The sequence below is a fragment of the Marmota marmota genome, unplaced genomic scaffold (genome assembly GCF_001458135.2).
Source record: "Marmota marmota marmota unplaced genomic scaffold, marMar, whole genome shotgun sequence".
Lineage (NCBI taxonomy): Eukaryota > Metazoa > Chordata > Mammalia > Rodentia > Sciuridae > Marmota > Marmota marmota.
Window position 1 is genome coordinate 31,612,151 of NW_025999982.1, and position 16,362 is coordinate 31,628,512.

Below are 16,362 nucleotides of genomic sequence, written 5' to 3' on the forward strand. Positions count from 1 at the left end.
GGGGGGTTGGTACCAGGGATTGAACTCAGAAGCACTCAACCTCTGAGCCATATCTCCAGCCTTATTTTGTATTTTTATTTAGAGACAGCGGCGGAGTTGCTTAGTACCTTGTTTTTGCTGAGGCTGGCTTTGAACTTGCAATCCTCCTGCCTCAGCCTCCTCAGCTACTGGGATTACAGGCATGCACTACCGCATCCAGCATCATCAATATATTTTTAAGGCATCTCGCAATTATATTTATAGCTAGGGATTTTTATGCTAATACTTAAGTGATACTAGTCTGCTCTTTTAGAAACGTCTGGTGCTATATTTATCAGGTTTCTGTTTTCAGTGTCATTTAGTCTGAACTACCTGCAAGTGTTCCTTCCTTATAACCCAAAACAAGGGTCAGCAAACCATGTCCTGACTCCTTTTTTAATGCATCACAAAATGTTCATTCAGTATCGTCTCTGGATACTTAACACTATAATGACAGAGTTGAATAGTGGAGACACAAAGCCTAAAATATTTACTACACAGTTTTCACAGGAAAGTTTACTTTCGAATTTCTCTAAAACAACAGACACAAGCCATTATGTGGCTACTGAACAAGTGGCTGGTTAAATTGCTGTAATCTAAATTTCAAAGACTTGGTGTGAAAAAAAATTTAGTATTTTATTAATAATATAATTTGACTATTTTGAAATTATAATAAGGGAAACATTAACTACCATGTTAAATTAAAATTAATTTTCTTTTTATTTATTTTAATGTCGCTACTAGAAAATTTCAAATTTCACGTGGGATTAATGTTATATTTCTACTAGACAACACTGATCTAGAATAAACTAAAATGGAGTCATATCATCTTTGTAAAACAAGAAAATATTTTTTTAACTAAAATTAGACCTCTAAAGTAGAGATAACTTACAGTACATTTACTAGTATCATCATCATCCTTTTCTTCATAGTAGAAGTAGACAAAAGGAATCCAGAAGAACACACAGAACAATATAACAGAATATAAAGCTGTGGAAACAAATAATAAACTGAGTTCTACTTAATACATACACATTCAGTTATCTAACTATATGTCTGCATGTATATATATCAACTTACCAAAATTTACTTCCCTATCTGATTTCCTGTATTCATAACTTTGTACATGTGATTTTCAAGTAGCCTTTGCTGTCCTCCATCTCAAGAAATCAATACCACTATTAGAATAATATATTATAATTCAAGTTAACTATGGAACAATTTATAACAAAAAATTAAAATAATTGTACCAACAACAAATATGGTAGGTAACCACTGAGCTCTTGCTATGTGCTAACCACAGTGCTACGAACTTCTTGTAAACTATCTCATTAAAACTAATTTTTGCATTCATTCCAACTTAAAATTGATCACAGGGACCCAACATTTGCCACTCTGGCAAGTTAAAATAACAGCTATAAATATTACTGTCCTTTTGATATAAATAATTTCCCCATGCTAAATTTAAAATATGCAGTATTATAAAATTGACCTTACACAAAGCAAGAAGAAAAGTAGTACAACAGTAAAATTAGATTCAAAGTTAACTGACAAGAATTACTATTTTTCTACCTTAAAATGTTAGATTTGAAATACTTTTATAGACACTAATCAAATTAATTCAATAGTGATCTAAAGTTAAAAACTGGAATAATGAAAGATACATTGTTTAATATTAAAACCAGCATAAATGTCAGGTGTGGTGGCACAACACTGTAATTCCAGTGACTAGAATTTGAGGTAGAAGGATTGTGAATTTGAGGCCAGCATGGGCAACTTAGCAAGACCCTGTTTCAAATTTTAAAACAATAAAAAAATGGGTCGGGGATGTAAGCCCAGTGGTAAAGCAACCCTGGGTTCAATCCTCAATACCACACATAAAGACAAGAAATACAGCCAAAACAACTTTTTTGAGACATAATAAGTGTAAAAAAGTTGTTTTTTAGAAGTCTAGGTATCAACATTTTCTTGCATATAAAGTTCATGAAAAACAATAGCACCAGTATAATTATATTAACCAATTACAGAATGGTAAATATTGTATTCCTTTGTAAAAAAAAAAAAAATCATGTGTCATCATTTCACATCTATTAGGATGGCTACTATTAAAAATATAAAATAACAAATGTTGGCAAGTGTGCAGAGAAACTGGAACACTGTGTAGTATTGGTGGGAACATAAAATGGCAAACAGTATAATGTTNGGGGGGGGGGGGGGGGGGGAGCGGTTACTGCATGATCCAGCAATTCCACTTCTGAGTACAAAGCCAAAAGAACAAAAAACAGGGTTTCAGATTTTCCTATATAACCATGTTCATAGCTGCATTATTCACAATACCTTTGGAAAATCAAGCATCCTTTTATGGATAAACAGAGAAGCAAAATGTAGCATACACATAAAAGGAATATTATTCAGCCTTAAAAAGCAACGAAATTGTAACACAAACTACAGCACAGATGAACTTTGAAAACTTTATGCTCAGTAAAATAATCCAATCACAAAACGACAAATACTATATGGTTACACTTATATGAGATACTTAGGTCAAAATTATAAAGCCAGAAAGCAGAATGGTACTTGTCAGAAGTTGAGGGGAAGGAAAGAAAGGGGAGTTACTGTTTTTATGGGTATAGAGTTTCAGTTCTACAAGATAAAAATATTTATAAAAATGTGGTGTTGATGGCTGAACAACATTATAAATGTATTTAACACCACTGAAGTATATACATAAAATGGTTGACTACACATTTTTGTTGTGCTTAATTTGCCACAATAAAAAGAAAAAAATAGAAAGCATTTGTTACTAATACATGATAAAATCTCAAGTTACTTATTCCATTGGAAGGAAGAACTGCAGGAGTTATAGAAGTTTTAAATATGATCTCAATAATTGCTCACACTATCTCATTTATCTGGAGGCCATTTATAAAACACAATTATCTTCTAATTGCATAAGTTACCATCATATTCAATTAACATGACAGGGATAAAACAAATTCTTATAGTTAAAAAGCAACTCTTTTTGTCATATGGTAGCTGCTGTCCTGAAATATGATTCTTTGGCTTATGACTATGTTATGAAGCACCTTGCATACCAATAAATATGCACCTTCATCCAAAAACAAAACAAAAAAAAAGAAAATCCATTTTTAGAAGTAAAGACTTAAAACGATGCTTCACAATAGAAGATACATACAATGGCCAATAAACACTTAAGAAGGTGTTCATATTACCATTAATTATCAGAAAAGCATAAAAACCCATAATTAGATAATACAGACTTACTAAAATGGTTAAAATTAACTGACAGTACCAAGAATTAACAAGAAGCAAAACAGCCAACATTCTCATACTTTCCTGTGGAAATGTAAAAAGGTACAACACTGTAGAAAACTGTTTAGTAGTTTCTTATCAAGATCAATAAACACCTACTCTATGACCCAACAATTCTATTACTCTAGTGATAAGTGCAATAATATATGCAAAGTGTTTCCACTCAGGGAAGCCTGCTTGAGTTCTGGAATCTAGGATTTTTATTGGAGGCTTATAATATAGTATCTGTTTTGAGTACAATTATCAAAACTACAGATTCTAAGAAAGAAAACAAGAGTTCACCAAAAATCATGGTTTTCAGAAACAATTTAAACAAGGTGGTACCACATGTTTTCTTATCCCATTGTAAAAAACCACCTTATCAATTAGTAGCACAGGAAACATAGCAAGGGCTAGGCTCCTAAGAGTTGGTCAAGGGTCAGTAACGCAAGCTAATCCTCCTGAAGATAGACAAGAGCTGAGCAATAGCACATTTGCTGCATTAACTCTCAGCAGGAATGTTCTAGCAATGATCAAAACCTAAAAAGGACCCAATGTCCATCAACAGGTGAGTGGATAAACAAATTGAATGTATTCATACACAAGATTACCACACAGCAATACCAAAAAAAAAAAAAAGAGAGAGAGAGAGAGAGAGAGATACAGATAAATTTCACAACCTTACACTTGAATAAAACAAGTCCAGGCACAAGAATACATTTCCTATGACTAAAGAAAATTCTAGCACTAGACAAACTATTATAGGAATTAAAAACAAAAAGTGGTTGGGGGAAGCTTCTGAGGCTAATGAGAAGCTGCTGATAGCAGTGCTCAAAAAGAGACAATTTCTAGTACTCAACACCCATGGAAGGAAGTGAGGAACAGATAAAATTAAGAAGACTCTCTAATATCTCTCCAGTAGTTTATGATTCAGATTTATTTAGAAGACCCTACATCTTTATGTCCCTGACATCCCATTCTAAGCTGTCTTCTGGTAATCTGACTGCTCTTTCCAGTGTGCTTTGTAAAGATTTCCTCCTTTAGCCCATAAATGTTGAAATGTAAAGAAAGAATTAAATTAACATTTATTGTATGTTTTGGATCATTTCTAATGCCAAGTTGAGTTTATAGAGCTATAAATGAAAAAAAATTGCTATAACTACTACTATCATGAAACAGAGAAATTGCTTCTTTTAAAATTATACTTCAAACTCACAGCTATTTTCAAAGAAAAAATATTCTTAACTCCAACAGTTGTGATGTTCTCATGACATTTCTATATAAGTTTTTTTTAAAAGATTAGCAAATAAAAGATAATACATTTTTGGTTTAATAGACCCACTAACATCAAAGAACATATTAAGAACAAATTTTAAAATCTCATGTCTACAGAAACTGACAAGAATTACTCATATTGGGCTGGGGTGGTAGCTCAGTGGAAGAGCACCTGCCTCACACATGTGAGGCACTGGGTTCGAACCTCAGCACCACATAAAAATAAATAAATAAAGATACTGTGTCCATCTACAACTAAATAAATAAATAAGAATTACTCATAAAACATGTTCTTTAAAAAAAAACTTATTAAGAACTATCAAAAACAAATGAATGTAGGACCACTGATTTAAAAAAAAACTTGAAAAAAAAAACTGGCAAAGAATACAGGATAATTCCTATGGTTTTTAAAATATATACACAAAACAAGAAATCTACATATAAATGCTGTATATCATTAAATTATAATTCCCATAAAAATTAAATTGGATACATTAGACTTTTGAATGATTGAAATTTTAAAAATGTATTCCTCCTGATTATCAATGAAAGAAGCTAACCTCTAAATCCAAATATTTGGTCCAAGAAAAACTTAGAATAACAGTCAATATTGTAAGAGAATAATGTAGTCATTAAAAAACTTTGTTTTTGGGGGGCTGGGGATGTGGCTCAAGCGGTAACGCGCTCGCCTGGCATGTGCAGGGCGCTGGGTTCACTCCTCAGCACCACATAAAAATAAAATAAAGATGTTGTGTCCACCAAAAACTGACAAATAAATATTTAAAAAATTGTCTCTCTCTCTCTCTTTAAAAAAAAAAATTTTGTTTTAGAGGGTCAAAATATAAAGATATTCTAGGAACCCTAAAAGAATTTAAAAGTATCCTTTATTCACTTAAAGAAATTTGGGCTCAAGAATGATAGTTGTATATGAATATCCATTGTTCTTTCAGTATTCAACACCCATGGAAGGAAAACAAATATATGATGGCTTAACTCCACCTCATTTTGGATGCTGTAGTTTCCTTAAGGTGGTACTAATGTACTAAGGATGGAAAGACAAGGAGAAATAAATTTCAGACTCTTATATTATAATATTGACATAACAGCTCTGGCTAGCCTACCATTCCTGCTGATATGGTAACTATTTATTTCCCAGTCATTCAATGAAATAAGGACACCAAAATGATTAGGGAGAATGGCACCTTCAAATTCAATGAAAGCACTGTTTCATCCCAAGGTGTAAGTACTCCTGGACAGCTATTAAGAATTCAAAATCAGCATGCTAGGTAACAAGCAAAAGTTTTGTAAGTAACAACTACTCAAAACTAAACAACTTATAGATGTATTCACTGATGAATTAGGACCAACAGTGTAAACTGCCATGATATACTCCGATCCCTTATTTATAAGAAACACATGTACATATTATGGGAGAAAGAGAACCATACTGTGCTTAAGGGTCTACAGCACTCTCTGAAAGAGAGAAAAACTTCTAGATTCACTTTAAACCCTGCAAGGATAATAAGACCAAGGGAAAATTGCAGACCAGTTTCACCCGTAGGTGGATTTTAAAAAGAATCCTGAATGAGAAGGCACCAAATTAAATCTAGCAAAACATTACAAAAATTAAATAAACAAAAGCTACTATTCATGACCAATTTGGGTTTATCCTAGGAATGCAAAGTTGATTTAAGAAGAATCTATCTATGCTGGCATGGGTACCTATAATCCCAGCAGCTCAGGAGACTGAGGCAGAAGGATTACAAATTCAAAGCCAGCCTCACAAACTTATTGAGGCCCTTCACAACTTACAGAGACCCTGTCTCAAGGAAAAAAAAAAAAAAAAACACAGGCTGAGGTATAGCTTAGTGGTTGACAGCCCCTGGGTTCAATCTCCAATACCAAAAAAAAGAATCATCTAGCTAGATATGTGGTATTTAATGTATTACTTGAAAGAATAAAAACAAAACAAAAACTCAAATGATCATTTTGATACAGAAAAAGACCCTAATAAAATGTATTCGATTAAACAATACCTATTTAGTATGTTTCAGTCAACATTCTGGAGGTACGCATATAGTTACATCAAAACACAGAAGTCCCCACTCTCATAAAGCTTAATTCTAATGGGGAAAAAGCATAATATTTAGAATTATGGTATAGACTACTCAGAGTACATAAAAATATTCCAAAATCAATTTAACAAACCCACTGAAATAGTTCCTTCAAGTAGAAAATGGAAATGCCAACAAATATAAAGGCTTGCAACTTCATTTCCAAATAAGGTTCAGGCTGGCTTCATTTCATACACACCAGACTGACAAATACTAAATATGCATGACAATATCATAGTTTAAGATATAGAGCAACTAGAAGGCTTATTTGGGAATAAAGTAGTGCAAACACTTAGAAAGAATAATGAGTTTCATTCATTGCACAATTTTAATAAAAAAATGTACACAGTAATATGTGATATATTCATTCATGCTGAAAATTTACACACTATATGTGATAACATGTATGAATCTCAGGAACATAAGGATGAAGGAAAACAAGTCATTTCATATAAAGTTAAAAACTGTAAAACTGAGTAAAGTATATAAAACTATAAAGCAAAGCAAAGGATGAACACAAGCTAAATTTAAAATACTGGTTACTTCTAAAGGAGGGGACAAACTGATACAGACACTTGATAGAGGCTGGACCTAGTGACTCATTGCTAATGAAGAAAATGTAACAAAAACTATTACTCTTGAGATATTTTAAAAACTGGCTTCCCTCTTGATCACTTTATCCCTGACTTGTTCTGAGAGAACACAGTTGCCATGTTATAAAATGCCCTATGGGAAAGTTCATGTGGCACAAAAATGTTGCTGGCCAAACAGGGTAATACCTGAATGCCTGCTCATATCCTTGTGAGGGACTTGGGAGCCAATTTTCCCCTAGAGAAGCTGTAGGATGTTCTAGCACACATATTCACTCCAGTCTTGCAAGAGAACCTGAGAGAGAAGGCCCAGCTAAGATGCATCTGGATTCCTTTCCAACAGAAATTGCAATATAATGTTTGGTGTTTTAAACTGCTAAATTTGGTGGCAATTTGTTACATGACAATAAATAACTAGCACAACTTCTGATAGTACAGCAAAGTCATTCAAACATTCTATTGCATATATACTGAGTATATACTGAGAATACATACCTTGGAGGATAACATCATTTCTAGGCTTTGACTCAGAATTTTTATTCTGAAGAATGGGTCAACACTCATTTAACTTATGCCTTTTTTAAAAAAATCGTTTCCCTTCCTTACAGTCTTTATTCCAAGATTTAAACTTCAATGCCAGTTTTATAACAATAAGTTGTTAAATAACCAAAAAAAGATTAATTCATAGTGTAACTCCTAATTGAATCGCAACTGATGACTACAATGTTGACTTCAAAGCTACACAGAAATACAGAAACAACAGTATGTGGAAAACACATGAAATAAATTAGCATTATGTAATGGCTAATTTGAATTGCCAACTTGATTGGATTAAGAGATGCCTATGATTAAGAGGCTTCTAGGTGTGTTGATGAGAGTGTGTCTAGAAATGATTGGCATGTGGGATAGGGAACTGAAGTGGAGACCCTCCCTAAGAATGGGCAGCACTGCCCTATAGGATGGTGGCTTGGATGGAATAAAAGAAGAACAAGGAAGCAGCAGCAGATGCAAGCTCCATTCTTCTTGGTGCTGTGATCATCTGAGGATATTGGACTCTCATTTCTTCACTCTTCCAAAGCAGACTCTGTCAGTGATACTCTGGGGAGTTTCCAGAATCCTTCAGTCTCAGACCAGGGTAGTACCATTGATCCTTCACATTCTGGGGCTTCAAGCCTTTTGGACTGTGCAGCTACTGATTCTTTCAGCTCTCCAGCCTGCAACAGCTATTATGGACTATCCAGCTTCTGACTGAGTAAGCCAATCCAAAAGGATATTAAATAAATATCCTTTTAAAAAATATTAATTAATTTATAAATTCTAATTAGGAATATATGACAGCAGAATGCATTTTGATTCATTGTACACAAATGCAGCACAACTTTTCATTTCTCTGGTTATACATGATGTATGTGCAGTCATACATGTACCTAGGGTAATGATGGCCATCTTATTCCACCATCTTTCATGTCCCCATGCTCCTTCTCCTCCCCTCTCCCCTAGTTTGCCCAAACAAATTTTTTCCATTTTTCTCATGCCCTCCCCCCATGATCAACATCCACTTATCAGAGAAAACATTCTGCCTTTGGTTCTGGGGGATTGACTTACTTAGCTTAGCATGATATTCTCCAACTCCATCCATTTATCTGCGAATGCTACAATTTTAATCTCTTTTAATGCTGAGTAATTTTATTTTTATTTAATTTTTATTTAATTTTAATTTTTAATCTATTCTCTTTTAATGCTGAGTATTTCATTGTTTATATATACCACAGTTTCTTTATCCATTCACCCATTGAAGGGTATAGAGGTTGCTTCCACAGTTTAGCTATTGTGAACTGAGATGCTATAAACATTGATGTGGCTGTATCACTATAGTATGCTGATTTTAAGTCCTTTGGGTATAGACCTAGGAGTGGGATAGCTGGGTCAAATTGTAGTACCATTCTAACTTTTCTAAGGAATCTCCTTACTGCTTTCCATATTGGCTGCACCAATTTGCAGTCCCACCAGCAATGTATGAGTGTGCCTTTTCCCCCACATGCTTGCTAATACTTACTGTTGTTTGTATTCTTGATAACTGCCATTCTGACTGCTGTCAGATGAATTCTTAGATAGTTTTGAATTGCAATTCTCTAATTACTGAAGATTTTGAACATTTTTTCATATATTTGTTGGCCGAATGTATATCTTCTGAGAAGTGTCTGTTCAGCTTCTTAGCCCATTTATTGATTGGGTTGTTTATTGTTTTGGTGTTAAATTTTTTGAGTTCTTTAAATATCCTGGAGATTAGTGCTCTCATAATCTGACATTTGTGTGGCAAAAATTTGCTCCCAAGATATAGGCTCTCTCTTTACCTCACTGATTATTTCTTTTGCTGAAAAGAAGCTTTTTAGTTTGAATCCATCTCATTTATTAATTTATTATTTTATTTCTTGTGCTTTAGGAGTCTTGTAAGGAATTTGGGGCCTAATCTGACATGATGAAAATTTGGGCCTATTTTTTCTTCTATTAGGCACAAGAGTCTCTGGTCTAATTCCTAGATCCTTGATCCACTTTGAGTTGAGCTCTGTGCATGCTGAGAGATAGGGGTTATTTTTATTTTGCTGCATATGGATTTTAGTTTTCCCAGCACCATTTGTTGAAGAGGCTATCTTTTCTCCAATACGTGTTTTTGGCAATTTTGTCTAGTATAAGATAACTGTGCTTATGTGGGTTTTGTCTCTGTGTCTTCTATTCTGTACCACTGGTCTACATGTCTAGTTTGGTGCCAATACCATGCTGTCTTGTTACTATAGCTTTGTAGTATAGTTTAAGATCTGGTATTGTGATGCTTCTTGCTTCACTATTCTTGCTAAGGATTGCTTTGGCTTTTCTGGGTCTCTTATTTTTCCAAATGAATTTCATGATTGCTTTTTCTATTTCTATAAGGAACGACATTGGGATTTTAATTGGAATTGCATTGAATCTGTATAGCGCTTTTATTTTGACAATATTAATTTTGCCTATCCAAGAGCATGGGACATATTTTCATCTTCTAAGGTCTTCTTCAATTTCTTTCTTTAGTGTTCTGTAGTTTTCATTGTAGAGATCGTTCACCTCTTTTGTTAAATTGATTCCCAGGAATTTTTTTTTTAAGGCTAATCCTAATTTCTCTTTCAGAGGATTCATCACTGATGTATAGAAATGCATTTGAGTAAATAAATCCCCTTTTGATAATCATACTTCCTATTGATTCTGTTCCTCTAGAGAAGCCTGACTAATACACATTACAGACAGATTACTCTTGGAGATCATGCTGAATCTTACAAAGAACCACATTTCAATTGATAAGCCTGTCTTCTTAACTTCTTAACCTCAATGTTTTTATCTGTAAATTAAAGATTCCAATGCTGGACAGAATGAAATTATAGAATCAGTTTTGGGCTCATAGTTTTTGTGATTCCAATCCAAAATCAATGGACCCATAGCTTTGGGGCTCTGTTGGGAATGGTGGATGGCAATGGCAAATAGTGCATGATGGAGTGAACTGCTTACTGTACAGCCAGGAAGCAAAGAAAAGGGAGAAAAAGGAGTCAGGGTTCCACAAATCCCTTCAAGGGCACACCTCCAGTGACCTAAGGACCTCCCACTAGAACCCTTCACCTAAAGGACCACAATACCTCTCAATAACACCCATCAGGGATCAAGTCTTTTAACATCTAAATCTTTGTGGGACACTTATCCAAAGCATAGCACAAGTCCTCTAAAATTGTAAGCTATAACAATAGCAACTGTAAGAGGACAAATAGATGAGGATGGTGGAAACACAAGATTAAGAGAATAATTCTATAAAATGAGCCCACTGTACTGACTCACCACATGCTTTCTTTGCCAAAAAGCATCTGCCTGCAGCCCTGCTTGGCCTGGGGGCAGGAAATGTCACATTCCTCAACAAACCAAGGCAGTGGGGAGAACACCTGGCAGTCAGTGTACATAATGAATGATGGGGATCCAGAGAGGATAATGGCTGCTTATCAATGGGTTCCTAACAGCTAACCTCTGGGATCACACATTCCAGCTCAAGGGGTTGCTAACACCTCCAGGGATCTCACTTCCCAACACAAAGGATTACACCCTGTGCTCTTGCCACTTCCTGCCCTTAGTTACATACACAGAGTAGATAGGGAGGCAGGGATTAAAAGGGGCATTCTGTGGTCTAAAAGAGAGCAAGACACACCCACTCCTGCAAGTACCTAGCTCTGAGTACTCTTTTTCAGGAGAAGTCTGCTACTTCTGTCCCTCTCTTAAATAAAACTGTGCTTTCCATATTTGCCTTGGCATTTATCAGGTATTTAATCTTTAACACATCGGGAATGAGAACCCATTCCTGACTGGTATTACAACTATCCTTTACTGTCTACAAAACACAAAACTGTTGTTATGCTCTATTTACATTAGCTCATTAAATACTTTTACCAACAACTTTGACAAGTAATTTACTATCACAAAGCTTATACAATGTAGGTGTATGAATTGAATTTAATAAATTTACAGTTTTAGAATATTTCCATAACCCCCAAAAGGTTGTCTTGTAAGTTTGTAAATAATAGCCACACCTGCCCCAAATTTGAGGCAAACTTTGACTTCTTTTTTGCCTCTAGAAATTTTTATTTTTCTGGATATTTTATGTATAGATAATTATATATACAGTTTTTTTTCCATCTGGGCCCAGGAGTTTGGAATTTTTTTTCTGCGAAGAATCAGATAGTGAATATTTTCTGCTTTGCAGCCTATACATCTGTTACAACTATTCAACTGTGCTATTCTAGCATGAAAGTTGCCACAGACAACATGTAAACAAATAGGTATGGTCAGATTTAGATTTGACTCAGAGGCCTTACCACAGTTTGCTGATCTCTAACTTTGACTGCAGAATATATTCCATTGTATGGACATAGGTTTTACTTCAACATTCTTCAGTTGTTGAGCTCTGGTACTCATTCCAGTTTGAGGCTATTACAAAAAATGCTTCTATGAAAGTTAGCATACATATCTTTGTGTGACATTGCGCTTATTTCCTCTTGGTAGATTTCTAAAAGTGAAAATCCATATCATATAATAAATTTATATCCATATCATATAATAACTTTTTTAGAAATTTTCCAAAGCAACTGTACCATTTGATGTTCCCAAATAGTGGCACTTGAACATTCAATTTTCTCTATGTACGTGTTGACAGCTGGATATTGTCCATGTTCCTTACAGTAACCTCTGGTGTAATAAAGGTTGGTGTGCCCCCACCAGATTAAAAATATTTGATAAGCAAATTAGTATAGATATGAACCATGGATATAATCAGCTAGAATCATGGATATAATCAGCTACTCCAGCAGAAACACTGTCTCAACCAAAGGGGATTGAGGTAAGATAACATAAAGAGAGGATGATGGATCTCTCAAATTCTTCTACCAGACCATAGAGCTATTTGGTGACAAAAGTTTACTACTCCACAACACAAGGGAATAATGACCCCAGAAGCTATTTAATCATCAAGATTGCCGCCTAGGTTTCAAAGAGTGGGGGGAGGTAGCAACGCCCAGATTTCAAAGGCCAAATGGAAAATTCTTGGGAGCATAAATCCTACAAAGTAGAACCTGGAAGCTCAAACTTGGCCAGCGTCCAAGTGCCAGTGAGTCCAAAGGGCAGAACATCAAACCTAGCCTTTATAAGTTCTGCACTTGATTGAGATCCTTTCTTCCTTCTGATTTTTCCCTTTTGGAAAGAAATGTCTATCTTATGATTGTACCACTAAAAATATTTTAGAAATAGATGACTTATATGGTTTTAGAGTTCATAGAGAAAATTTTTGCCTCAGGATAGACAAGTACTTAAGGGTGTCACAGATAGGTGATACTTAAATAAGACTCTTAATTTTAGATTTTTGAGTTCATATTGGAATAAGTTAAGGCTTTAGGGAATGCTAAAATGAAATGAATGTATTCTGCATAGGAGAAGGACTTGAATTTTCATGTCCTTCTTCTATGCAAAGGTGGAATATTATAGAAGGAATTAAGCCCCACAAAATAGTATGTTGATGTTCTAACTCCAATTGTGATGGTATTTCAAGATGGGGCCTTTGGGAAGTTATAAAGTATAGATTAGGGCACTAAAAAGGGCCCTATGATGGGATTATCAAACAAAGAGGAAAGAACAGAATGTGTATTACTTTGAGAACCCAGCAAAAAGATGGCTATCTGCAAACCTTCATCAGGGAACCAAATCTATTGGCAGCCTCCAGAAGTATGAGGAATAAATATTAGTTGTTTTAGTCACCCAGTCTATATTATTTTGCTAAACAGTCTCTGCTTCTAATTTATGTGTTATATATCTCATTGGAAATGCAATTTGTATTTCCCTAATGATTAAAAACGTAGGATATCTTTTTATGTGCTTACAAACTGTTTTAGTCAGCTTTTTCACTGCTGTGACTAAAAGACCTGACAAAAATAATTTTAGAGGAGGAAAAGTTTATTTGGGAGCTCATGGTTTCAGAGGTCTCAGTCCAAAGAAGGCTAGATCCATTTCTTGGGGCTCAAGATGATGCAGCACATCTTTGTGGAAGTACATAGTGGAGGAAAGCTGCTCATCTCAAGGCAGCCAGAAAGCAGAGAGTTGGGGAAGGGGCCACAAAGAAGATAACCTTCCAGGGCACACTTCCAGTGACCCACCTCCAGCCACCCCCCACCTGCCTACAAACTCAATGCTAATTAGGTTACACTTCTCACAATCCAATCATTTCAACTTGTAACATTCCTGCATTAATACAGGAACTTCTGGTTTCTGATTGGAATTACATTCTTGTTTCCTTTTAATTATGTTTCTAGCTTTCATGTCAAAACTGCATCCTGTGACCCTGCCAACCTTTTTATTGGTTTTATTTGTCTTTACATGGGTATCTTGAGATTTTCTACCTGCAGAATTTTGTCATATATGAAAACAAATCTTAATTCTTTTTTTTTTTTAATTTTTTTATTGTTAGTTGTTCAAAACATTACATAGTTCTTGATATATTATATTTCACACTTTGATTCAAGTGGGTTATGAACTCCCATTTTTACCCCGTATACAAATTGCAGAATCACATCAGTTACACAAATCTTAATTCTTTCCTAGTTTAGATATATTTATTTAAACAACTATTTTGGTTCCTTCATGGGCTAGAATCCTCAGTACAATGCTAAGTATCAGTGATGAGAGATGTTTGTACTCTGTTCTTAATCTTAGGGGAAAACACTCAGATATTCACCATTAAATATAATGTTAATTGTAAGTTTTTCATAGCTGTCCTATGTCAGGTTGAGGAAGTTCCCTTCTATAACTCCTTTGTTGAGAGTTGTTATCAACAATGGATACGCAAATTCTGTTATATGTCTACTGAGACAATCATGCATTTTTTTGCCCTATGTTCTTTTAATATGTATGTTACATGAATTGATTTTTTAATATTAAACCAGCCTTCCATTTTTGGAATTAATTCCCAAGAATGGAAATATGATGTCCAATTCAGGTTTTTAAAAATTTTGTGTAGTATTTTTGTGTCTGCATCATGAAGAATATTATTCCAAAGTTTCCTTTTGTCATGTTTTTGTCTGATTTTGGTGTCAAGGTAAAAGTTGGAAGGTATTCCATCCTCTATCTCTAAAAGGGTTTGTGAAAAACTAATATAATTTCTCTTTTAAACATATGATAGAATTCACCAGTGATGAAATCTATGTATCAAGTTTTATTTGTGAAAATATAGTAAATAATTACTTCAATTTCTTTATGTGCTATAGAGCGATTTCTTCTTGAATCAGTTTTGGTAATCTGCATCTTTCTAAGAATTTTTCTAATTCATCTTACTTATTTGTTGCTATAAAGTCATTCTTTAGAGTCTTTTTTAATCCTTTTAATTTCTGCAAAATTAGTAGTAACACACCTCTTTTAGTCTTCATTTTGATAATTTCTATTTTTCTCTCTCTCTCTCTTATTTCTCCTTGCTCCATGCCCTCAATCTGGCTAAAGATTTGTCAAATGTATAGATTTTCACCCAAAGAACCTACTTTGGTTTGACTAATTTTTCTCTAATGTTTTTCTGTTTTCTACTTCTCTGATTTTGCTTCTTCTACTAGCTTAAAATTTAGTTTCCTCTTCTTTTTCTATTATCTTAAAGTAATAGGTTTAGGCACCTAAGAATTATTTTCTAATATAGAAGTTTAAAATTTCAAATTTCTCTAAGCACCATTAGAGCAGCATCCTATAAATTTTGATAAGTCCCATTTTTATTTTCTATGTAAAAATACTTTCCAGTTGCCTATGATTTATAATGACCCAACGGTTGTTCAGAAGTGCATTACTTAATTTCCAAATATTTATGGATTTCCAAGATTTCTTTCTTATGAATATTCCATCATACATGAATAGGTAAGCCTGAAGCTGACACACAGGTCTCTGAGGCTTTGTTGATTTTCCTTCAATCTTTTTTCCACTCTGATCTTTTGATTAGATAATCTATCTTCAAGTTCACTGAGGTTTTTTTTTTTTTATCAGCCACATCAGATCCCATTGCTGATGGGACTATCTAATGAATTTTTCATTTCAGTTACCATATTCTTTAACTTCAGAATTTTTGTATGGTTCTTTAAAAAATCATTTCTATCTCCTTACTAAAAGTCTCAATTTGTCACACTTTCATTTAATTAAATAGTTTACTTTCTGCTTTTAACTGATAACAGGTATTTGAAGCCTCTGTATTTAAATCTAGAAATATTATTTCTGCTGTTTTCTTTATCATGGGTCACATTTTCCTATTTCTTTACATACTTAATAATTTTTGAAACTCAACATTTTAGACAATATATTTTATCAACTCTGGACTGTGCCATTATGCCTGAAGGTTGTCATTCCTGTTTTACAGTTTGTATCTTTTTTCACTTACTTGTCAGAATTATATCTGTAAACTACAGCATTAAGTTGCTGCTGGTCTACCCAGTTGATTTTTGTTTATGGGTTGGTTTTTTTTTTTTTTTTTTTTA

The 16,362-nt window shown here is 34.1% G+C and overlaps 1 protein-coding gene across 2 annotated transcripts in view; it reads right to left on the reverse strand.

The window, feature by feature from the left end:
• Positions 1-16,362, reverse strand: part of Lmbrd1 (LMBR1 domain containing 1) — a 102,047-nt gene that overhangs the window by 61,802 nt on the left and 23,883 nt on the right. For both annotated transcript variants that reach the window (XM_015487897.2, XM_015487896.2), the window contains exon 4: positions 911-1,008. In XM_015487897.2, the coding sequence (XP_015343383.1) occupies positions 911-1,008 (98 nt within the window). The remainder of the gene's footprint in view (positions 1-910; positions 1,009-16,362) is intronic.